This window comes from Sebastes umbrosus, chromosome 3, assembly GCF_015220745.1.
Source record: "Sebastes umbrosus isolate fSebUmb1 chromosome 3, fSebUmb1.pri, whole genome shotgun sequence".
In the NCBI taxonomy this organism is placed as follows: domain Eukaryota; kingdom Metazoa; phylum Chordata; class Actinopteri; order Perciformes; family Sebastidae; genus Sebastes; species Sebastes umbrosus.
In genome coordinates this window covers 26,326,516-26,351,797 of record NC_051271.1, presented here as the reverse complement: position 1 = coordinate 26,351,797, position 25,282 = coordinate 26,326,516, and the positions used below count along the sequence as shown (strand labels likewise).

The following is a 25,282-nucleotide window of genomic DNA, read 5'->3' as shown; positions in this document are numbered from 1 at the left end:
TTCACAGTGCTGCAGATCAGAGCTGCAGGGTGAGTTTTAAATGGAAGATGACCTGAAACTATGGCAGGAGACTGTAGTCATCTATCCAGAAGGGCTGTGAAAGTGGATCATCACAGAGGATCGCGTCAGGGTGGCAAAAATCTATTTATAACCAACATCTGCCCCTCGTCACCAAACAGGAGGAAGTCCTGACTAATGCAGGCCAGCTTCTGGAGACTACACGGTCAGGTTTCTGTCACTTTCTAGGCCTGAAGGTTCTGGTATCAGACAATAAGAAGCCATGGAGAGTAGAAAGTAAACAGAATTTAAACCTAGTTCCTGCAGAGATTATTTTGTATTTCTAATCTGAATCTGCAAAGTAACTAAAGCAAATAATTATAGTAAAGTAGAAGTATATGTATGTTATTTTGCTTTCATGCAAGTGTTTTTATATGTACTGTAGCTACATGTGAACATTATTATTTAACCTTAAGGTCGACTCCATCTACGTTTTTTTCAAACGGAAACATCACTCAGCCGTCAGCATAAGCAGTAACGTGTGTTACCAAAGTATCTCATCAATAAGGTTATGAATAATGTGAACGCTACCGCTAGCTGAGTCAACGTTAGCTGTGCAAAGTTTGGAAATAACTGAAAGGGTTAGTTTGGATGTTTTTGAAACAGGGTTGCATGTATACTCCCGTGTTCTGAGAGGTAAAATTACTGTTTTGGTCAATGCAGTCTGGTGGCTTTGAATAAAGCGATATAGTGGCTTCAGTTCCCTGTCGGAAAGGGCTGTCTGACAGTGAGGTAAAGCGGCTGTAGATGGGAGCAGAAGGAAAACTACAAAAAACTAACAAATCAATATCGTCGTTTAAATGCACGCTATATTTAGAATATTTTCACTGCTTTACCTCGCCGTCAGACAGCCCTTTCTGACGGGGAACTGAAGTCGTTATATCGCTGCCTTTAAAGCCACCAGACTACGTTCACAAAACAATAATTTTACATCGCAGAACACAAGAGTTGTAGGTCTACAGCTGCATCGATCGGTTAGTTTGTTTTTGTTAGTGCAACTTTCGGATCCAAACTAAAGTGATGTCCACAGCAGTATATTGCTTAGCTTCCTGCTGGTACTTCTGTCTGCTTCTCCAAACTGGGATCATGCCGACCGCCATCTAAGTTACTGTAGGTAATACACGGACAATAGATAAGGATATATGTATATATATGTAGCAACATCATCATGCACAAACCTACGTCAGGACACATTGGAAAACATTTCTAGAAGGACTTGAATGGAAAATAGCACTTTGAAGGGATTTAAAAGGATTTGGATTCAATACTGGATTCAGATTCAGTGTTCCAGATCTTATTGGAGCTCAAGACTTGATAAGACTGCTTTCCCAACTCAATTCAAAATCAAATTATGTGACTAGTTTCTTCTCTGACACGCTGGATTGTAGGATCGGTCTTATTTGACTTGCCATTAATAGCTTCTCTTCTGAGGTTATATATATTTGTTTAATATCCATTACTATTTGGATCATTGTTTTACACTAACAATCCTTTGCCACATTTGTACATTTTGTGTCTATTGTTGTTTTAAACAGTGCTTCAGAAACGTCACTAGATGTCAGTAAATGACAACAGAACAAACTGAAGATGAAATCCAGATATTTTTTCTGTGGAAATCTTTGTGTGGCTTTGAGGAATAGCCTTACTACCAGCTATCTCTATAAAACGATACTGAACCATGCTCTAGTGAAAAAAATAATAATACTGCAGTCCAGCTACAGAAATAACACATTTATTTAGAAAAGAGCAAAATTCAAACAAACCTTGAAAATTATTAGAACGCAAAGGGAAGCTGAAGTGCAGTAGTGGGTGTTACTGGGAGGTGATCAGTCACATCTGGGCTTCTAGGTAATGTTCATAATTGGCTCGAAGCACAAATTCAAAATAAGGTTTTGATTTCAGACTGCTCAGCTCGTCCAGCTCCAGCAGCTCTTTAACGTCAGGCAGGTACGTCTGCAGAGGAACTCCTGGAAAATAAAGAGTCATTTGTCATTTGGGGAAAATAGGGAGTTAATTTATAATTATTATATTTGAAAGTACACGCTTTAATACATGGACACATCTGGATTAGATGACAATCCAGATAAGACTTTCTGAATGCAGCTTCATGAATGTTTCTCACCTTCCTGGATGAGTTTGAGGAGGATCTTGACGAAGATGCTGTCCTTGGCGGCTTCCAGAGGGTCGTCAGTCGCGTCAGCGGAGGACCAGCTGGGAGACAAGCAGCATCAAAGTCAAACAGCATGTAGAACTTATCAATAACATCTGTGATGGCACTGTGACTTCACATGTTTATAAATCAGTGTTTCATTGTATTTCCTCCCACTTGTTTTTTTTCTTTTCAACTTTTGCTCTTCATATATGTTATATGTTTACTTTCATCTGCAAAAGGCTCTAAAATGAATTTAATGATATCATGCACAGAGTTTGTTTTTAGGCAAATTTAGGCAAATCTTCAGTCTCTTAATTGAACGTCTATACAAACAAAAACATGACAGGTGGATCTTACTCGTCTCTCCTGAGGGCTTTGCCGAAGATCTCACACTTCAGCGAGTCGATGTCCTCAGCTTCCTCCTGCAATAAAAACACAGAAAATCCACAAATTGGCTTTTAACTGCCGTCAAGACCCGACTAGTCGAACCCCAAACAGACGAATAAATCAGGAGGTTACCTCGTCGATGTACTCCAGCAGATCCAGAGCCTTTTTGAAGTCATACTCGTTGGCTCGCCTGTTGTCATCGCAGATGTACAGCTGAGAGGAGGAAACACTGAGGTGAGCCGAGGCTGTGAAGTTACTGTGAGCATGTTAACATCATCATTCCTCACTTATGGCAGTAATCTGGTTTCAGGAAAACGTGTTTCCTTCTTCAGTTTAAGGGATTAAAAGTAAACCCAATAGATTTCTTCTTCAGAAACATGATTGTTTGTGCTTCTGTTATTGTGGCTTTAAAGTCAAGATGAAATAAAAGATGAAGTGCTTACGTAAACTAGTAGTTTTTATTTAGAATTTTCTGTATATGTTTACTGTTCATTTTATTGGTTATTCTTTCTTTATTATCCTTTTATTTGTTATATGTTTTAAATTAATCTATCTAATGGTCACGATGGCAAAATGTGGCATCTAAAGCAGATGTGATGAAAACAGTATTCTGTATTAATCAACTTCTGTATTCATCTAAAGTAAGAGTATGAACAGTAAATGCATGTAGTTTGATACAATACATAGTTAAACCGACATTTGTAGTTACATCTCGTGGATAAATTTAAAAACTCACTCATGATGTTTTCTTTTAGCTTATAAAAGTGAGAACTTTTGAAGGTTTAATTAAAATATTGCAGTATTTCTTTTCTTTCTTCTTGTATTCGGTGAAAAATGTATTGGTAATTTGTGCTTACGTAAGCTAGTAGTAACCAATTTCAACCAATAATATCATGACATCCATCCATCAATCAATCTGCAACTTTTAGCGACAAGGGAGGTGTGTGTCAAGGTCTAAGCGACTCTGTCTAATGACCGGAATGTGTTGATCTAGTTTGAAGTTTCGTTCACCCAAATCACCAAGAATTTTTACCTGTATGAGGTTGTGAGCGCTGAGCAGAGGCATGGTGTCGGGGTTCTGCTGCTTCTCCTCCAGCAGCTGTCGGGGCAGAGTCTCCTGATGCAGCAGGAAGCGCTCCTGCTCCACGATGTCTGATTGGACCGATAAATGGCAGCGTTGAGTCTACTTACACTGAACACCACACTGTCTATTATGTGACGTTCTGATTGTTTGTCATCAGTAAGAAAAGTAGAAAAGCTGCTAAAAGTTGTTTTCAGTTTCCATCTGGATCAAAAAGTAAAAATGTCCGATCCTGATTCTGTTGTCAAGTAATGAAAACACAGATTTCCACCTCACACAGGAGTATTTTGTAAGTTTTAAGTTGAGTATGTAAGTAACAAGCCTCCAGTGTAGTGATAACAAGCTCATGCTTTTTACCGTCGACTTGTTTGTTGAGTTCATCCTCTGGCAGGTTGGATGCGAGCACCGTCAGCTTACTGAGAGCCAGCAGCGTCTTCTTCTTCACAAAGTAACGTGTCTCCATGTTGGCCTGGCTGTAGAGCGTCCTGTTGGCCTGCAGGGACACGAGACATTCTTTATTATTCTTTATTTGGATCCCCATTAGCTGCCCCTAAGTTGGCAGATACTCTTCCTGTCCACACACAACCAAACATAACATATAAAACAAGACATGTAACACATATAAAAGACTCAATAAGATCACGTCAGCCACAGCATCATACTAAGAACTACATGGAACAGCTGTGCAGTCTGAAAATTTGCTTAGTTTCAGATATTTGTCAACACTGAATTATGTAGGAGATATTAATGAAGCAGGGATAATACTATTTTATGTTATTGTCATTACTGGTTAATGTATCATGTTTGGTCAAATCATCAGACTATGAAATATTACAAAATTAATGACTAATGCTTATTACAACCCAAAGTTACTCAAAAACATGGAATGATGCAGATGGATAGAGGAGAAAGAAGAAATGACAGAAGAAAGGAAGTAAGAAACAAAAGTAAAAGGGAGGAAAGAAGATATAGGAAGGAAGGAAGGAAGGAAGGAAGGAAGGAAGGAAGGAAGGAAGGAGAAAGATAGGATAAAAAGGAATTAAAGAAAAAACAAAGGTATAGGGAGGAAAGAGGGAAGAGAGGGTCGAGGGACGGAAGTAATAAGGAAACAAATATAAGGAAAGAAGCCATCTGAGATCATCAGTTATTGAGGAAGTGTAAAAGAGGGAGGAAGGATGGTTGTGGTTTTGTACTAAAGCATGAAACAAGCTTTGTGTGTGCGTCACTGTGTGTGTGTGTGTGTGTGTCGTACACTGCGGTAGTCGTGGACGTGGATGTGGTGCAGCCAGCTCAGGTGCTGGTGGGACTGCAGGAAGCTGGCCAGCTGCTGGTGCTGAGCGGCCGGCTGGGACAGCAGCTTCCCCCTCTTCCCCTTCTCCATGTACCAGCGGAACAGGAAGTCAGCAAAGTTCTGTGGCAGGAAGTGACACGTGGGACAAAGAGGAAGTTGATTTAGCGGCTGCATGAGAAAGCTCCGCCGGGTAAAAAATTAAAGTTAAACTGTGACAGTTACACGTGATTTTTATGTAATTCCAAATGTACTCTTGCAAATAGTTTTGTAAGATAAACCTTTCTGGTTTACTCACCCTTTAAAGATAAAACTAATTAAAATAACTAAAATAAAGCACTGAACAGGGGACGCTTCCATTTTAGGACATCTCAAACTTGTCAGTACCAAGTTTCATCAGACGACGCAGGACCTGAAGCTGAAGGCCAACACTTCAAAATTCACACCATATCTACACGGGAGGTGTAGCATGAGTAGGCCTGTCATGATAACTTCTTTAGTTGGACGATATATTGTCTCAAAAAAAATATGATAAACGGTATCATTGTAATTTTAAGACCATTTTATGCAATAATGATAATTTAATAGCATAATAATGTAAAGCTGCAATGAAAAAAATAATTGAATTAATTGCCAACTATTTTGATAATCGACTAATCAGTTTAAATATTTTGTTAAGAAAAAAAAGATCTCTGATTCCAGCTTCTAAAATATGAACATTTTCAGTTTTCTTTTACTCTATGACAGTAAACTGAATATCTTTGAGTTGTGGACAAAACAAGGCAACACATAACAATCAGAGTTTGTCAAAGCAAAAACGAGCACTTTAAGTGGACGTAAATGACGGTACCAGCTTGCCCCAACAGCACCATATTATAGTCTGTGAGCAGCAGCTGTCTACAGCGTTCTCCCTCAATACTGGAACAGTTTCAGAAATTGTTGTCACTATTAGTCAGTTAGACACAAAAACATGAGAAAATAGGGTCCAGGGTGAAAAATAAAGTTACTCTTTAAACCCTGTGAAGTTCAAAATTATGTTTTCGTTCAGTGTTGACTAAAGCATATTGTGTGTATCATTACGGCCTAACAAATATGTTCAATTGATTTACTTAAAAAAACATTTGTAGACCTGCATTGTTTACATCAGCTAGCATTATTGATTATTGCCTTTTGCTGGCACATTGTTTCGTTTTGTTCCAGTAAAATATCAACACACTGTTGGTACATTCAGTGAGTGTGTTAGTAGAGTGTGATATTCCAACAAAACAAGGACCCATTCATTACGACATTGCTCCACAGCACTTCTAATGATCAAAAACTCCACAGAGCACCTTTAACATGCTAACAAATTCTTTCTCAAAGGGGTCCCTTAGTGTTTCTTGTTCTCTGCGTACCTGGTCTGCGAACTTGGTCATGTAGTGCTGCAGGCGGCTCTGGTTGTCGGTCTGCTCACACATCTGAACCAGGATGTCGAAGTCACAGTACTTCTCAGCCAGCGCTGCCACCCACTGGTACTGACCCAGCTCCACTGCAACACACAACAACTTCACAGTGACAACAGCAATTTTTTTGGGTTGATAGCATTTGTTCACAGATTTGGTGCTAAATTTAACCATTTTTTTACCACTCGAGAATTGATAAAAATTATCAATAATCCCTCCAAAATAACACATTAAGACCTTGAGGAACACCAGAGAAAAAAACATGCTGTGACTTTGACATTTGGAGATTTCTGTAAGAATTGCATTTTTCAGTGATTGGATGGGGAGTGCTTCTGTTCTGGAAACGGCCCAGAAACCCCCTTATTGTCAATCCACATAGTAAAGCCATCCATCCTCTGAATGCTCTAGGTCTCTAGTTTGTGGCTGTAAAGTTTCATGAGGCTGTGATTATCCTAGAGGTCACCACAGGTCATTTTATACAGTGAGGTCAAATTTCAAACAAATGGTCTCACTACAATGAAATGGCTACTATAGGGACAACCATCATCACACAAGAGTCTCAGCTTTACAGTGACACCCAATTTATGTAAATTCAAGACTGTTTAGGGACCTCAGTATGCAGAAATATTCAAATACACCATTTTAGAATAGGCAAAAATAACACATTTATACTGCATTCAAAAAACTGCATGTGATTATCATAAAGTGGGCATGTCTGTAAGGGGGAAACTGGTGGGTACCCATAGAACCCATTTTCATTCACATATCTTGAGGTCAGAGGTCAGATGGCCATGCCAGTTTTTCCTCGCCAAAATTTAGCCTAACTTTGTAGCGTCATTTAGCCTCCTGCAACAAAGATCCCTGGCTGAAATCTAACCGTTAATATTGTGGTTATACAGCATCAAACCACCAGAACACAGTGTTATTAAATGCTTTAAACTTTTAAATATCGCCGTCAGTACTGGCCATACAAGCCAGTCTATGATTAGAATCTTATTCCATCATTAGACTCTCAGTACGGTTTATCCTCCACTTACACAGCGGGGTCAGCAGCTCAGTGCGGCGCTGACTGTACTCCATCTCCAGGCTGTTGTAGCGCTCCTGTTGGGCCCCCGGGGGCCTCTGCTGCTGCAGGGAGGTCAGCTGGGCCACGTAGCCGCCCAGGTAGATGTCCAACAGCGCCACCAGCTGCTCGCAAAGGGCGCTGCGCAGCTCTGAGTCGGCGTGCGGGTACACCGAGCGCAGGATGATCTCATGCTGGCGGGAGATGACGTTGCGAACACCGCCAACACCTCCTGACGCTGGAGGAGAGAAGATCAGGAGGAGAGAAGGGGTTAATACGTTATTCTACTCCAAAAAGCACTTAAGCTAAAAACAGTCTTCACTTTCCTTCAGAGTCAAATTCCTTGTATGTATGTACATACTTGGTAAATATAACTGATTCTAATTGGGAAGTTTTCCCGTCAGTTTTCCCCGCATCATGCGCACATGGGAGAAATTTGCCTTCCAGTCTTTCAGCCAGAAAGGGTTTACTTTAACTCAAACCATGCTCTTTTTCTAAACCTACCAAGTAGGTTTGTTGCCTAAACCTGAGGAGATTTCTGGCAGAAAAGCCATGAAGGCAAACTTCTCCCATGTGTGCAACATGCCGTCAGGCTGCAGCGACCTGAAGCTGCTAGTAGGAGAATGAAGAATTAAAGATGTACCTGTCCATGGGATGTACTCGGGCTCTGCAGCAGCGTTTTCAGAAGCTCTGTACATGAAGGCCTTCGTCTCCCTGTACTGACCAGCAGCCTGAAGCATGTCCTAAACACACACACACACACACACACACACAGTACAATTAATGGTATTTTTTTTTCATTTAGATATTCATTGGCAAAACATTTGCAACATTAAATAATGACAGTTACAACAAAAAGCAAAACAAAAACTGTTGGGGAGGTACATTCACATTTATACAGTCTTAATTTACTTACACCTTCATTACATCGCCATTTTGATTCTTGTTAAAAGTAAATTTCCCTCCATTTTTATCCCAGTTGAGCTTCTCGTAGTCTCAAGATATGTGTCAGTTTTTTCCATTAAGATTTCTTCAACAATTATTAGCCACTGGGTAACACTTTCTAATAACCATCATTTAATCAAATGGTAAATTGATAATTAAACTTAGTTAATGGTTATTTTACTGTTAACAAACAATTAAATGATAATTAATAATGTTAAGTAATTATTAATAATGCTATTCTTTTTGTTATTTTATCATAAGTTTGTGTAATATGAAATAATTAGTTTATTAATTTTATATTGTATCATAGCGGATAAGAGACGATAACAATTATATTCTAATTATATTAGTAAAGTATTACCAGTTTATTGTTGCACATGTTATAACATTTATATACTTTATTAAGTATTTATTACCAAATGATTCAGAAACTTTTAAAAAATTGTTTGTAAAACATCTATAAACATCACATAGATAGACGGACCAGAAACCAATTATTAACCATTGACAAAGTATTAACTATCTATCCAAACGTTGTTTATAAATGCTTTAGTAGTATTTATTAACCATTTAACAAGGTATTATAATCATCAGTTACAACTTTATAATGGCCATCCAAATAATGTTTATACATTGTTTACAACCCAGTTATTAACCATTAACAAAGTGTTACAAATATCTATCTATGTACGAGGAATGCGTTTACCTTGATGACGTTGTTGACGGTGAGAACCGCTTCGGCCCACTGCACCGAGTCGACCGGGTTCTCCTTCAGACTCCGCTCCTCCTCGTCCAGCAGACAATCAAACACTGAGGAGATCTGAGACACCTGTGGGTGCACCAGAAACAAACTGATTTAATTCAGCTTCTCTACACCACCTGGTCATCACAGCAGAACGCCATCAGACACAAACCTCTCTGAAGAAGACGTCAGCAGCAGTGAGGCTGGGCGGCATGGTGGCGTTGTTCCTCTGCAGCGCGATGCTGATGGCCCGGTTCACCAGCTCGCCATGTTTGGTGTGGTGGTTCTTCAGCACCATCGCTGCCTGAAGCTTCTCGGCGTGTTCGCACAGCAGCAGGCGTGTCGCCATGGGAGACGAACGCAACTTCACCTGGCCGAGCCGGTCCAGCAGACCCACCTGACGGGGGAGGACGGTGAAGATCAATTCATAGATGATTCTACTTTTGTGTTTTTTCTAAACCCAGCCTGCGCCTCAGATCTCTATTTCTACCAAAGGCAATCAATTTTCAGGTTTGTCTGTCAAGAACACGGAATGAAATTAGCACCGGCCATCTGCCAAATACAAAAATTAAAATGTTGACTGTGGCAGATAAGAATTATTTTTAAAAAGCAATTCCTAAATTAAAAATAGTGACATAGGGATTAAGGTTATATGACATTATCCATATTTCTACTGTCTGATACCAATGACTCATTATGCTGAAAGGTTATTATGGAATATTTGCCAATGATATGATTTGTCAGCATCTAGTGGTGTAGTTGCAGATTGCAATCAACTGAATATCCCTCCGCTCACTCCTCCCTTTCCAAGACTACGGTAACGTGAGCCACCGAGTGCAAAACTGTGGTAACACCGTTCGCCTCGCTCAGAGGCAAACCTTACCATAATAACACTACTCTAGGGGCAACAGAAGTCAGATGGCGACTGACGGTACCACAATTTTGCACTCTGCGGCTCACATTACAGTTTCACAAGCGTGTCGGAGAACTACAGTGGCTTTCAGGGAACGTAAAAAAGCGAAAGGTTTTCTTTAGAGCCAGTGTTTGGTTTGTCCGTTCTGGGCTACTGTAGAAACATGGCGGAGCAGCATGGCAGGACCTGCTCCCTATGTAGATATGAAGGACTCATTCTAAGCTAAGGAAAACACAACAATTCTTAGTTTCAGGGGCTTATACACTAATGAAAAGATAGTTATGAATATTATATTACATTTCTGCTAATAGATCCTCCTAAATCCTACATACAAAACAATCTTTGTGACTTCTAAATCTAAAGGTTAAAATGCTAAAACTATTTTATATTTCTTTTTAACAAAATGTTTATTATGTACATTTGAATTATAAACAGTTGCTTTGTCAGGAACTTTAAAAAAAAGGAAGAACCATTCACAGCTGGGCAAACAAATCATGACAAAAATATACTGCCTACTGCCACTTTAAATAACGCAGGCTGGATTTGTTGTAAGGCCACTACACAAGCTCTGTGCACCATAATTTAACAAATTTAAGGTGTTCCAGTTGTATTTGTATGTGTGTGTGTGTGTGTGTGTGTGTGTGTGTACCTGGAGCAGGAAGTCCACGAAGCAGCCATGGGCCTTCATCTTGTCCTCCAGCTGGTGGAGGATGATGAGGGAGGTGAGAGGAAAGCCGGCGCTCTCTGGAAGAAGAACAGAAACAGAAATGGAAACTGTTATTGATATAATTGCTATTTTTGTGCATTTTATTCTTTGTTCTTTCTGGAATTAAAAACATCCTTTAGACATTATTCTAATTACTACTGTTATATTATTTACCTTTCTGCAGTGATCATAAACTGTTTTTTTAAAAGTGATTTACCAGTGAAGTTAGGAAAACGAAAAACAGAATATGGACTATATGTGATCGGGCTGCGGGTAGTAGAAATAGCAACTTTTGGAGAAATGCAACCTGATGGCACGCTGCAGTGGCCACTCACATAACTTTCGGTCCAGAACTGTACGACCCAGCCATGAGGTAAGACAAAAGACGTTAATCGTCGCAGTTAATAGGCCATTAAAGTGACTCTCCACGCCGCAGCACAACCCTGCGGCGAATCACTGCAGAGCCTGATCTGGTGTGAATGCAGCCTACGGGTTGTGTCTAGAAGGTAACCCAAAAATTGCAAAAACGTGGAAAAACTCTCCCGAGACTCACAGCGCGATGACCTATCCTAACCTTAACTTAACTTTCAAGATCAATGCCGTAACTTAAATATTTCCGAGAGTTTCCCAAATTGTGAGTTAACTTCTAGACATGACCACGAGTAAGACTGAGGAAAGACAAGGAATTTATAGCTGAGGGACACAGGGATCGTTCCCCTCCTCACCGTCGGGGACAGACTCTGCCCAGCGGGGGTCGGAGGCCGGGTAATCGTCCACCAGGTCCAGGTTGATTCGAGTCACCAAGCCGTCCAGCTCGGCGCCCTCCTCCCCGTCACCGTCAGCGGGGAAGAGCTCGTCTGTGACCGTCTGAGCTCCCACCAGATCATTACTGGCAGAGGAATGTAGAGAAAGATTATTTTTTTATTTACAGCATCACAGGGACTAAATCCTTATATTATAAATCCTAAATAATGCTGCTGCTGCTTCAGACTAAAAATACGGAAGCCCTGAAAGGCAAGCGAGAATTTCTTTTTTCTGATGATCCATTTTCTAAGTCTGATCTAAATTATTTTCTCTCCTGTGTTTATGACTTAAGAAGAAGTTTTGCCAGGATAATCTTTCCAAGTTCCTTTTTTTTTTCTGTGAAACAGGTTGAAAAAAAATTCTGGCTAATTTTTCTAAGCAACTTTTGTCTTGTGTGAAAACAACTGAAAAAAAAAATGTATGCAGATTTTTCTCATCAGAGAAATTAATACCTGGAAGAAAACCTGAATGCTTACTCCTATTTAGTGGTGTTGCACTCTGGTGGTCGAAATAAGTATTACAAACACAAACAAAAAAATGTTTCCACCTGTGTCACAGAAAAGAAAAGGAACTTATAAAGATTATCCTGGCAAAACATTTTTTTCACCTGTTCCTAAGTCATAAACACAGGAGAGAAAATAATTTAGATCAGACTTAGAAAATGGATCATCAGAAAAAAAGTTCTTGCTTGCCTTTCAGGGCCTTTCAGGGCAACTATTGATATAAGCCTTTAAAAACATTACATTATTTAATATTTAATAAAACTGAACTCCAAACTCAACAAAAGATTTTCAAAAATATAAAATGTTCACTTCCAAACAGCCAAGTCTCTGCCTACATGATGAATAGCTTATTTGTGAAGCTTTAACCAGCATGTGTGAGGTTTTTACTTGATAAATGAAATGATTTGGTAATAATTTAAGCACTTGATTAAACCCAGAATGTCACTAACAACACTGATCCTCTGCAGGTACTGAATGATACGATTCAGATGATGAAACCAGAAAGTATTGTGTGAAACCAGCAGCCAACTCTTTCCATTTCCCAAACCACCAATAAAAGATTTTGTTTCTTTAACAGGGATTTACGAGTTATTTATTGACGTACCGGCAGAACTGCAGGAAAGCCGCCTTCAGGAGTTTGGTTTTGTCCTCCTGAGCTACAGGCTCTGATCTGGTTGGAGTCTCCATGGCTGAAACCTTAAACACAAGAATCTCAATTTCAATTAGAAATGCATTTTAAATTCAGTCAAAATCAAATGCATAATCATATGGTTCAGAACATTTTCTTTATTTCTTTTACATTTCCTAACTGGATTTCCAATGAAAGTCTTACTAAAGTGGTAAAAATAATTATCATGAATTGCATAATTCAATACTCTTCTATTAGTCTACAGCCTTTTTCCCATGTAGTTTTACCTCTGGGGCTGCAGCTAGCGAGGAGCACAGCGAGTCCTCCATCGTCTCCGGCAGGATAGAGGCGCTCTCCCGGGCCACCACCGCCACCAGGCCGCTGTTCTGGGAGAAAAACACGGGCAGGTTGGCGCAACAGCCTCCTCCACGAACACCATCACCTGGACAGACAGACGCAGAAGGAAACATCATCATGAGACATTCAGAGACATTTTTTTGTTTCTTCATTATGTGGTTTGTTATTATTATCCATTTCTGTCGTGGGACCATTTGATCTGACATGTTGTCTTGCTATTTTTTTAAGTTTAAACATAAACAAAAAGAAATTCATATAAATAATTACATTGCTTTAAAAGGTCCAGTGTGTAGGATTTTGCAGCATCTAGTGGGGTGGTTGCAGATTGCAACCAACTGAATATTCCTCCGCTCACTTCTCCCTGTCCAAGACTTCAGTAGCGTGAGCCACCGAGTGCAAAATCGTGGTAACACCATTCGCCTAACTCAGAGGTCATCCTTATCATAATTACACTACTTTAGGAGCAATGTCAGATGGCGGCTGGTGGAACCACGGTTTTTCCCTTACAGTATGTTCTTCATGATCAGTAAACAAAACACTCTTTCTGATGTTAAATCTAAATTTTTAAATGCTAAAACTATTTAATATTTTTTTTAACAAAATGGTTATTATGTACATTTGAATTATAAACAGCTGCTTTGTCAGGAACTTTTAAAAAATTAAGAACTATTCACAGTTGGGCAAACATAAAACAATACAAATCATGACATCATGTGCATACACATAGAGAGGAATCTCCCAAAAAATAAAATACATAGAATAAAAATACCTTACATGTCTTGATAAAATTTAATTTAGACGAATATATTTTTTTGTAAATAATACATCCACAGAGTTTTCAGAAAGGTGCTGAATAAAAGTATGGCTTTTCCTAAAAAAAATTATGATTGTGAATTAATGATTTAAAAAAAATTGACAGGTTCAAAATTTCTGTTTTGTATATCTCTGTAGAAGATTCAGCCAAATTCACAATTCAATCAGTACAGCACCTTAACACTTTGGTAATGTAAAATAAGTACAGGAGCCCACAGGTTGTCTGTCTTTACACCTGTCTTGCCATCGATGTAGTGTGGCTGGTTTGAGCAAAGAGTCATTTCTTTTTTGGCCACCAATAAAAGGAAATGCAGCAAGTAAGCCCTTCTCTTTACATCAGCTCCATAAATGATTACTCTCATAATATAATTCCCAGTATGACTTTTTGTACAATCCCAAAAATGTGTGTGATATCCAACCAAGGAGCCCAAGTTTGTTTTACTTTTGTCATATTTTGAAACAATAAGTTTGTTTTTTTACATTTCCAGTTGAATTCTTTCCACTAAAGCTATTTTATTGATTTTTTTTTGTCATAGTTGTGCACTTGTTCTTTTTTTTTATTATTCACTCATTATTTTATTATGCTCCTTTGGTTGTAAATACTTGTAAAATATTTATTAACTGGCCTCTTAAGGATCATTTAACTGTAATTCCATCACTCTCCATTCTATAAAATCTCACCCAGTATTATTATACTAATCTGATTGTGAAAATGCTCTGGAGCAAAGGATGAAGCCAGCTTGCATTTGTCTTTAGAAAGCCACACTTTCTTTTCTCACCAGGTGTGTTGAAGCTGATTTTCTCATCAGGTAGTCCTCCCCTTCTGGTTCCCGTGGAGCAAGCAAACACCATCTCCTCGTTATACAGGAAGGCGGTGGAGCCGGGGGAGCGTGGCAATGCCAGCCGTGTAGTCTGTAGGGCCTCCTCACTCTGACAAAACAAGACATTGAGAAAAGGTGTATGCAAAATTAAGTGTGCATCTTCTAAAATAAAACTTGGGCAAACAGTGAACCCAAAATCATCCTCTCAAGGAAGTTTAAAATCTCTGCAACATACACTCATAAATTCACACCAGTGGCTGCCCGGATGACATGAAGTAAGCCTTAAAGTCGGTCATGTCTAGAAGGTAACCCACGAGTTGGGAAACTCTCGTGAGATGGTTAAGGTTAGGACAGGTCGTCGGGCACAGAGTCTCCTGAGAGTTTTTGCCAGATATTTGCGGGTTACCCTCTAGACATGACCGTTAATGTCCTAATGAAACAGAATATTTGTGCGGCGTACAGTTACAAGAGGAATTTAAATCAAATCCTTTGCATTTGATTGGACCACTAAAACGTGGGCTGGCTTAGAATGTAGTGTGATACAGAGCTACAGCAGCGATGTAAGTCTGAGGAGAGGTTCCACAGTGTCAGACTTTGACATCCACTGCTCTGGATAATGCACAGAACACTTTTCTGTTTTCACAGGGACTATTTCTTTGTTAGAAAGTAGTTCTAAATTTTCATCTCCATTTCATTCGAGTAGAGGCAGAAGTCTAAGAGGTGGATATCTAAAAACCTCATTTAAACCAGAACTAGCTGTATGGATAGACACCAGATATACGGAGAAAAATATGTCTTTTTGTAATACATCCAGTAAAAAAGTCTCTGAACCCTTTGACAAAGACAATCTGAATCCACCCCTGCAGTATCAGGATCAGGACTGACCTGGAATGGAGGGTTGTACTTGGTGACTTCCACTGTGAACTGGTCGGAGATGGCGGCTCCGTTGTCCTGCAGGGTGACCAGGCAGAAGTAAGCCAGGCAGGGAGTGTCCGACGGGTGCCAGGCTGCAGCCAAAACCACCAGGCCAACTCTGAAAACACACAGCACAGAGTCCGGCTCAGTACGGCCTCAGATATACTCAGTATTTTCCTTGGATATATCTGAAAGAATACTCAATATTGGTACCCAGAAATCTTGTATGATGGTGGTAGTAAATGAAAAAACTGCTTGTGATCAAAGGTTCCCTGTGGACCTCACATGTTGCAGCTACCAGTATGTTAATTCTCCCTCTCAGAAATACTCCTTCAAGTCAGTACACAAGACTCACACAGACTACTTCTTTCTGGATACCAGGATCCTCCCTTTAGTGACAGAAATTTACAATCTAAAATTAAAATATGCTATATATATATGTATGTATATGTATATACATACATATATATATACACACACAGTATAAGCTTATAATATGACAATTTAAAACCTTTTATTCTGAAATATGCATGTACATGGCATATCAAATATGTCGTGTATATATATGGTCTCTGAGACGTCACCCATAGGTTTTGTTGTGCAGCTCAAAGTGGGTGGCTCCGGCCATTGCCATCTTAACAGTGACGACACAGCCTTAATCCAAAAATGGGCAAAGAGGTGGATCATCGGTGGAGCTGAGGCGGGCCGGGTGACGCAGCAGAGCAGATAGCTAGCAGTTAGCAACCTGGTACGGCACCCACCTGTCACTCAAAGCGACCAGGCCCTCAATTATGCAGAACTTTAAGCCTTAATATAATTACAATACAGTTGTCATGAACGGGGAAATTAGCTACAGAAACCAAAACCGTATTTTGTACCAGGCTGTAAATATGTTTATTTCTGCTGTGAAGTTGGGTACTTTAACATGGAGGGTCTATAGGCAGATTTCTGTGCAACATCATTACAGAGATGCGCGTGCAACTAGGGGGCAGAAAGCACAGTATGTCTAGCAGAGCCAAGCTGCAAAGCAGAGATGACAAGACGTTGTTGTGCAGTAAACTGCACCAACTGCAGAAAAGATGGATTGAAAATGTTAAATATTCCAAGGGGATCACATGTTACTAAAACAGAAGGAGATTATAGATCCAGGCCTGAAGGGCAAAAGCATTCTAGTCACACAGAGCTAGCGAAGCAGCGGGTGGTCATGGTCATAATGTTCACCTGCCCGACATACAAACAGCCGTGTTGGCTTAATTTTTCAGCTTGGTACACACACACACACAGATGAACACACTCACTGGCTGAGCTTCATATCCAGGTACGTCACATTCGCTCCCTCCTTCAGCTCCTCAAAGTTGCTCTCTGACCCCTGGAAAGAGAGAAATGTTGAGAAATGTTTTACATATGAAACATATAAAGAACCTTTAAAATTATGCATTGTAAAAAAATTTAACTACCAAACAGGATCTGAGATTTGAGTTTAAACGATTAGTCGGTTATCAAAAAAATAATCTACAACTGTTTTGATAACTGATTAATCATATAAAAAATGTTAAGTGTAAAAATGCCTGAAACATTCGATGGTTTCAGCTTCTCAAATGTGCGGCTTTTCTTCGTCTTAAATGATAGGATGGATAAATGAAATAATTTTGAGGTTCAGATGTCGGTCGGATAAAACAAGACATTTGAAGGTGTCACAAACCAAATTGATTAATGGAGTAAATAATTCATTCATAATGAAGATAATTATTTGTTGCAGCCCTATATAATAAACTGCTTAAACATTAATGCATGAGTAATAATATATAAACATGTGTTTATATAGTATATCACTAGATATACTATATAAACTAATGGGCCATGTTTCTGCATTTAGTAGTTCTACTTTTAAGGCTTTAAGTACATTTTCCTGAATACATTTACATACATTTATAGAAGTAACATTTTCAATGCAGGACTTTTACCTGTCACAGAATATTTTCACAGTGTGGTATTAGTACTTTTACTTAAGTAAAGGATCTGAATATTCCTGCCTGTATGACAGGCTGACACTGATATACAGTATATATGTTGGCGTGGATCCTCGTACTGACCCAGATGGCGTCGGCGATGCTCTCGGTCAGAGCTCTCTGGGCGTCCCAGCTGAGGATCTGGTGCTCCCAGCTGTCGTCCACCTCCCATTTACTCAGACTGGAGCTGGTCAGCGTGTAGAGGCAGCTGGCTCCGCCCACCCACAGCACACTGTGGAGCTGCAGCAGAAAAACAAAAAAACAGGTTGTCAGGTTGGAGTCGATCACCATCCGAACACAAGAATGTGTAAAATGAAATACTTCAACTGGAACTAAAGCTGAGATTTCCTCTCAAACTGTTTGTAGGTTATTAAGGGGATCTATGATCATACTGTTATCTGTTTATATTTTTTTATGTATATTTTGGATTTGCATCGTATTGATATGTTATAGTTTATATTAGCACAAAGTAGGAGACTATTCTGTACTGCAAATGCTGCACAACAATTTTGTGTCATGTCAATATTTTTCAAGGTTTTATATCGCAGTTAGAAATGTCAGTATCGTGACAACACCGCAAAACACAACATCTGTGGTGGAGGTAACTAGTCGTCATCTTACCAGTGAACACACCTACAACTAACATTTATCGATTCTTTGGACAACAATACGATATTTGCTGACATCACAAAATCTGCCACGATACGATTTCGGTTCAGTTCAATCCAATTCAGGAGACTGCGATCGATATGAGACGATATCACATTTAACACAATCAGTTACATTTATATAAACTCACAAAAAACAACTAAAATATGATTTGACAATTTTATTACTGGTCTCTGTAAGAAGGGATTGCGTTTGGATGGAAATGGGGACGCAGACATGACATGGGAATTTCGAAATATAGGCTTATCTTAAAGATGATATGTATCGATGTTTTCACTTTGCATCGATGATATTGGATTGTTGAATCGATATATCGATCAGTATGCTATAATCCGCTATATATATATATATACGCGGTCAAAAACTTGTTGGGATCCACAGCTATGCAGACTTCACAGCATCTTCCAAAAACCTCCCTTTACTATGCGCACTAAAACTCCCATACAGCACTACAGTATATACTGTCGTAAATAATAAAATGTCTATTTTAGCACTATAACAAGAAAATGGTAAACATCATAAACCTACATGGTGGCTATTTATACTATACAAAAACTGTTGTACAAACTAGAACTTCTGCAATATGTCATGCCAACATAAACAATTTCACCAAATATAAATATGTGTATAATTGGCTCTTACAACACCCCTTACACTTTATCACTTCAGGGATGTTTATAGGAATTGAGCCAACTGATGCTTCAACTGATAACATGACGTTTATTCAAATTATCTACCTTTAGGGGTGGGTGCAGCCCTACTGACCACCACCCACTGAACTCCACGTTTTGTCTTTACAGTCAAATCAGTTGGCACTACTCACTGTGTCGTTGGCTGGCGGGGAGAGCATGCCGAACAGGCTGGAGACACGGCGTCCGATGCCGGAGAGCATGCCCTGACCCTGCACTAGGTCTCGGTACTGCAGCTTCCCCGAGGAATCTACACTCGCTCTCAACAGCCGACTCTTCATTGAGGATAAGACGAAGCTTCCACCCTGAGAGGGGAAAGAAAAGACAGAAATAAAAACAGAAAAACAACTACAAGTCTTTCTGTTTGGTTTGTTTGAGTTCCCAGTGAATAAAAAAAGGGGCTTGCGATATGGAATTCACTAGTAGCTGCTGTATCAGAGTATGGTTAGAGGTTTTGGCTGCAAAGACATCAAAGTAAATTAGATTTATTGAAGATTTACTTACATTGACAGCAACAACAAAGTTACAGAGATCTCCCAGGTCCACGTCTGTCTCTGTGTAGTTGCCCTCCTGGGCCAGGCTCGGCCACAAGCGAGCCGTTCCCTCCGCAGCCACCGCCAGGACAGAGATGGACTGAACGGGGGCTGTCTCCAGAGGAGCTGCGGACGACACGGCCACGAGGTCGGCTGAGTTGTTGTACTCACTGCTGGGCAACTGCAGCTCCTTACACACTGACAGCTGCAGGAAAACACACAGAGAGTTGGTGGAATTTAAGACTTGAATTGTGAATCCTCTAGGGCTACAACTAACAATCATTTTCAATAGATTAGGCTGTAAATTATATAATTATTATTAGTGTTAAACATATGAATAATTCTTGTGACGGTGGCCCTGTAGGAACTGTCCTGAAACTTCAAACTTTAGTTGGAGGATTCTTTGCAAAATTTCATTTTCATCATATGATTAAATCTCTAGACTGGAAAGTTCGTCCTTGTTTTGCTACTTTGCAGCTTTTAGTTTCTGGATTTGTAACTGTACCTTGGCCACGGCAGTCTGGCAGATCTTCCAGATGATCAGTCTCTCTCCACAAACCATCCAGGCCCAACCGCTCTCATTCACCTTCACTGAGATCTGGTCATCAACTAGAGGGACCAACCCACACACAGAATTGTTCAGTGGCAATAATGGAGCAGGATGCAGTACTTTTAACAAACCCTGACAGACAGAAAAGGACATCAACACTTCAAAAACGTAATTTCCCTAACAGAGACGAGGTTTTCTTTACCATCAGCCATCGTCAGCGCCTCCATCACTTTGACAGGCAGCGACGAGCCGAAGGTTTGCACATCATAGTTGATTGAATCTGCAGCTGCATGGGTCTGTACTCTGGTGGGTGTTCCCCTAATGGAGAGAGATTTAGAGTTAAACAGATTGGACACATGTTCAGGATCATCAGCTGAATAGTATTGAGCTGCAACTACTTTGGTGCTCTTGAATTGTAATGCACTATATTAACCCTCTGAGACTCGCATTCCCGAACGACTTTACGGTCTTTCAGAGGCTGTAGCCGGGTCAATTTTAGAGCTACATGAAGAGTGAAGGTACAGATATCATATGAAAACCTAAAGAATCCATTGGTACCAACCAGGTCATGTTAGCTTGTAGGGAAGTGGGCTAAATAACACTCCAAAGTTGGGCTAAATTTTGGCGAGGAAAAAACTGACAAGGCTGTTTTCAAAAGGGTCCCTTGACTTCTGACCTCAAGATATGTGAATGAAAATGGGTTCTATGGGTACCCACGAGTCTCCCCTTTACAGACATGCCCACTTTATGATAATCACATGCAGTTTGGGACAAAAAAACATGCAGTTCTTTACACAAAGTACAAATGTGTTATTTTCGCCAATTCTAAAACGGTGTGTTTGAATATTTCTGCATACTGGGGTCCCTAAACAGTCTTGGAATTACATAAACTGGGTATGACTGTAAAGCTGAGACTCTTGTGGATCCAATGAGCCCAACTGTATTCATGTGTGATGATGTTAGTCCCCATAGTAGCCATTTCATTGAGGTGTGACAATTCTTTAAAATTTGACCTCAGTGTATAAAATGACCTGTGGTGACCTCTAGGATAATCACAGCCTCATGAAACTTTACAGCCACAAACTTACGACCTAGAGGATTCAGAGGACGGTTGGCTTTTCTAGGTAGATGGACAATAAGTGGGTTTCTGAGCTGTTTACACAACAGAAGTGCTCACCATCCAATCACCGAAAAATGCAATTCTTGCAAAACCAACTTGTGAGACATAACAGAGCATGGGAATGGTCACCATATACTTCCTTCCATCATAATGTTCTAAACCCTAATACACTTTTACAATTTATTTTAAGTAATTAATTAATTAATGTTTATTTCAGATTAATAACTAAAACAGCTTAACGCACAGTACATCTCAAATTAATCTTCAGGTTCCCAGCTTTCAGATGATGTACACCAATTCTATGTGACATCTACTGCTGACCTGCTATCTGTAGCCCCCTATAAAAGGCTCTACTGTGGGTCTCAGAGAGTTAAGAGGTGTATCTAGTATTTAGTCTATTTACCCTCATTAATATAAATGGGGTGAACAAAAAAAACAGAAACCTAAAGCATTACAACTCAAGAGCAACACAAACTACATCCTCCAACATGATCATACAGGTAACTATATATATATATATATATATCAACACCTTTCTAAAAGCTGAACATTATAACCTTCATGTAGGAGTAGGGTTTACTGCAGGATTATTGTATTTGACTCATTAGTTTGAGTTAAGTGGGTCTAATAAACCAGCAGGTGAGTATATAGGCAAGGCATCTTTATTTGTAGAGCACATTTCAGCAACAGGGCAATTCAAAGTGCTTTACATAAACATTCAAGAACATTAAGACATAATTAAAACAGTAATAAAAACATTAAAGATGAGAAAGTGAAGCTGAAATAGAGAATAACACCAGAGTGAAGCTGTAGTGCAGCACACACACACACACACACACACACACAGAGAGCAGCAGCTGGGTTACCTCTCTACCAGAGTGTAGAGTGTCCTCCTCACCTGGCGGACAGCGGGGTCCTCCTCGGGGAGAACAGCAGCCCCGTTCCGGTCCCGGTCCCGGTGCTTGCCCCGGAGACGATCTTCCTCCCGGTGGACCGGCCCTGCTGCCGGCGGCCGGAGCTCGGGGCGGCGCGGGGGGTAAACATGCCTGCTGTGCTGCCCGGACTGCTCAACAGGAGAGAAATGTGTACTAATGTAACCGTGAACACGAGATCAGCACGCGATCAGCACATCAGCACGAGATCAGCACATCAACACGAGATCAGCACATCAACACCGTCAACCTCAACCTCACCGGAGACTTCTCTCGAGCTCCAAACAGCGCGCGGTGCAGGCGCTTCAAATATGCATCATCAACGTTCTTCTTCTTCAGTTGTATCAGCGGCAGACTAGACGCAGCAACAGCGGACTGCTGCCCTCCACAGGTCATTAAGAGACTTACATTGTGTGAATATACAGTTTATACTGTGTGTGTGTGTGTGTGTGTGTGTGTGTATATATATATTAATGATGCATTAATGTGTTAATGTGTTTAATGTTGCAGCTGGTAAAGGTGGGGCTCATTTTAATTACTTTATATACTGCTGGTTATCTTAACCTATAATAATACATCATCATTTATTAGTTGATTATGAATGAATGAATGAATGAAAGACTTTATTTCGAACATATAATAAATAAAAACAGATACAAAATAATAACAAACAAAAAAAGAGTTATAGTGTCCGAAAAGGAGTAGGTAGAAGAAAAACTTATATTACCCTACCCCTTTCTCACTTCTCCTCTATTAACTCATATATCATAGAATGATAATATAATATAATATAAAAACTATCCCAGATTTATTTACATCCTAAGTTGAATATATGAACAGCATCCCAAGTTTATTTACAACCCACAAATACATCCGGAGTTAAAAAGTATATAACCAACCTTTAACACAACTCTTCTTCAACCATATACCTCCCAAAAATATCTTTCTTGTATAGCTTTTTAAATTGATTTATATTTGTGCTCCCCTTCAACCCATCACCTAACCCATTCCACAAATCCACCCCACAGACTGAAATACACATACTCTTCTTTTTTGTACGAACACAATGCTTTTTAAAATTAAATTTTCCTCTAAAATTATAACCCCCCTCCCTGTCACAAAAGATTATATTTTGTATTTATAATCTGAACCTGCAAAGGAACTAAATCAAATAAATGTAGTGGAGTAAAACATACACTATATTTCCCTCTGAAATGTAGTGGAGTAGAAGTATAAAGAAACATAAAATGGAAATACTCAAGTAAAGTATTTGAGTAAAAGTACTTAGTTGCATTCCACCACTGTTGCATGGCATGATATTCATTCGTCATTGTTTTCTTGATGTTGCAGCCGAGAGACGGTCACCGTAGAGTTTGTTTTGATAAAGCAGATGATAATAGAACATAAAAATTAAAATAATCTTTATGCAGGAGGATCAGTGTAAAACCTGTGTAGTGTATATATATAAATATATATATATATATATATGTATGTGTGTGTGTGTGTATGTGTGTGTACATATCACTGTGTATGTACAGTATTATCAACTGATACCTGTACACATCACACATTATATATTTATTTTACTACCTCTATATACCTGCAAAAACACAGAATGATGTATATTTATTTTACTACCTGTTTATACCTTTACATATCACAGAATATATATTTATTTTACTTCCTGTTTATACCTGTACGGTATATATATATATTAATTTGACTACCTGCTTACAAGCTTTTTGTCCTTCACAGTATATTTGTGTGCATAACTGTCTACAACCTGTTCTCATTACATGTATATCACATACATTTACTACATTACTGCACAACCTGCAGTGAATAGGTCTATAGTAATGTTGTGTTTTGTTATTGATGTCTGTTATTGTTGATGTCGGTGCACCAGTCTTCCACAGTATTATATTTTATTTTATATTGTATATTATAGTCCTATATTTTAGCTGTGGCACTATTTTATGTCTTTGATTCTAAATTAGATTGGACCTCGGCATACGTGACTGTTTTATTCATGTTTAATGAGCATTGTTGGCGGGAGCCTAAGATCTAAGAATGTCATTACTAACGACTGCTTCACTGTAACTGCATGTGAATATGACAGAAAAGAACTTGAACTCTAATCAAAATACAATGAAGCTTCCATGTGTATTGACTGTGTGTGCTGTATAGATACTGGGAGGTCACTGTACACAACAAGCCTTTTTCCTACAAGATGTTTTCACATGTCACAGTAGGAAAAGCACAGGTGTAAAAAATGAACAATGTCTGAATACCATCGGCTCTACAGAGGCATCGTTGATGTCATTAGTAAAACCTGGTTGTAAATAAATTGTCAACTGAGAAAGAATTTTCCATCCAACATCAACAAGTTACCTCTGGTGTTTTTCCATCTCACTCTTAACAACAGCTGTGAAATGTTTCAGATCCAGTTTTTCGAGTTTTTCCAGTTCAGTCTTCATTCTTTCATTCTTCCGAAACAGAACCTGCACCCTCTCTATAATCTGTAATCTACACAGTTTTTACACTGATCCTCCTGCATAAAGATTATTTTCCTTTTTATGTTCTATTATCATCTGCTTTATCAAAACAAACCCAGCTGCAACTTAAGAAAACAATAACGAATGAATGTCATTCCATATAATAGTGGTGGAATGCAACTGAGTACATGTATTCAAGTACTGTACTTAAGTACAGTAAATACTTTACTTGAGTATTTCCATTTTATGCTTCTTTATACTTCTACTCCACTACATTTTAGAGGGAAATATGGTGCATGTTTTACTCCACTATATTTATTTGATTTAATTCCTTTGCAGGTTCAGATTATAATACAAAATATAATCAACTAATAAATGATGATGTATTATTACAGGTTAAACTACCCAGCAGTATATAAAATAATTAAAATGAGCCCCACCTTTACCAGCTGCAACATTAAACTGATAAACACATTAATGCATCGCTAATAATAATCCCGTAATATTATATATATGATTCTGAAATGGGTCATTCTGCATAATGACTACTTTTACTTTTTGTATTTTAATTTTGCTGCTAGTACTTCTACTCACGTAAAAATTTGAATGCAGGACTTTTACTTGTAACAGAGCATTTCTACACTGTGGTTTTACTACTTTTACATGCT

The 25,282-nt window shown here is 39.1% G+C and overlaps 1 protein-coding gene across 1 annotated transcript; it reads right to left on the bottom strand.

Moving 5' to 3' along the window:
* Nucleotides 1–1,773: 1,773 nt before the first annotated feature.
* Nucleotides 1,774–22,477, bottom strand: nup133 (nucleoporin 133). Its single transcript, XM_037765553.1, has 26 exons — nt 22,363–22,477; nt 22,086–22,324; nt 20,270–20,385; nt 20,023–20,126; nt 19,489–19,722; nt 19,119–19,289; nt 17,711–17,866; nt 16,916–16,986; nt 15,588–15,735; nt 14,661–14,811; nt 12,999–13,153; nt 12,688–12,779; nt 11,502–11,665; nt 10,720–10,814; nt 9,330–9,554; nt 9,122–9,244; nt 8,114–8,213; nt 7,445–7,708; nt 6,360–6,493; nt 4,930–5,088; nt 4,035–4,170; nt 3,630–3,748; nt 2,729–2,809; nt 2,567–2,631; nt 2,180–2,268; nt 1,774–2,024 (listed from the first exon to the last, which is right to left on the bottom strand). The coding sequence occupies exons 2-26, from the start codon at nt 22,229–22,231 to the stop codon at nt 1,888–1,890; spliced, it is 3,435 nt and encodes a 1,144-aa protein (XP_037621481.1). The 5' UTR covers nt 22,232–22,324; nt 22,363–22,477; the 3' UTR covers nt 1,774–1,887.
* Nucleotides 22,478–25,282: the final 2,805 nt, after the last annotated feature.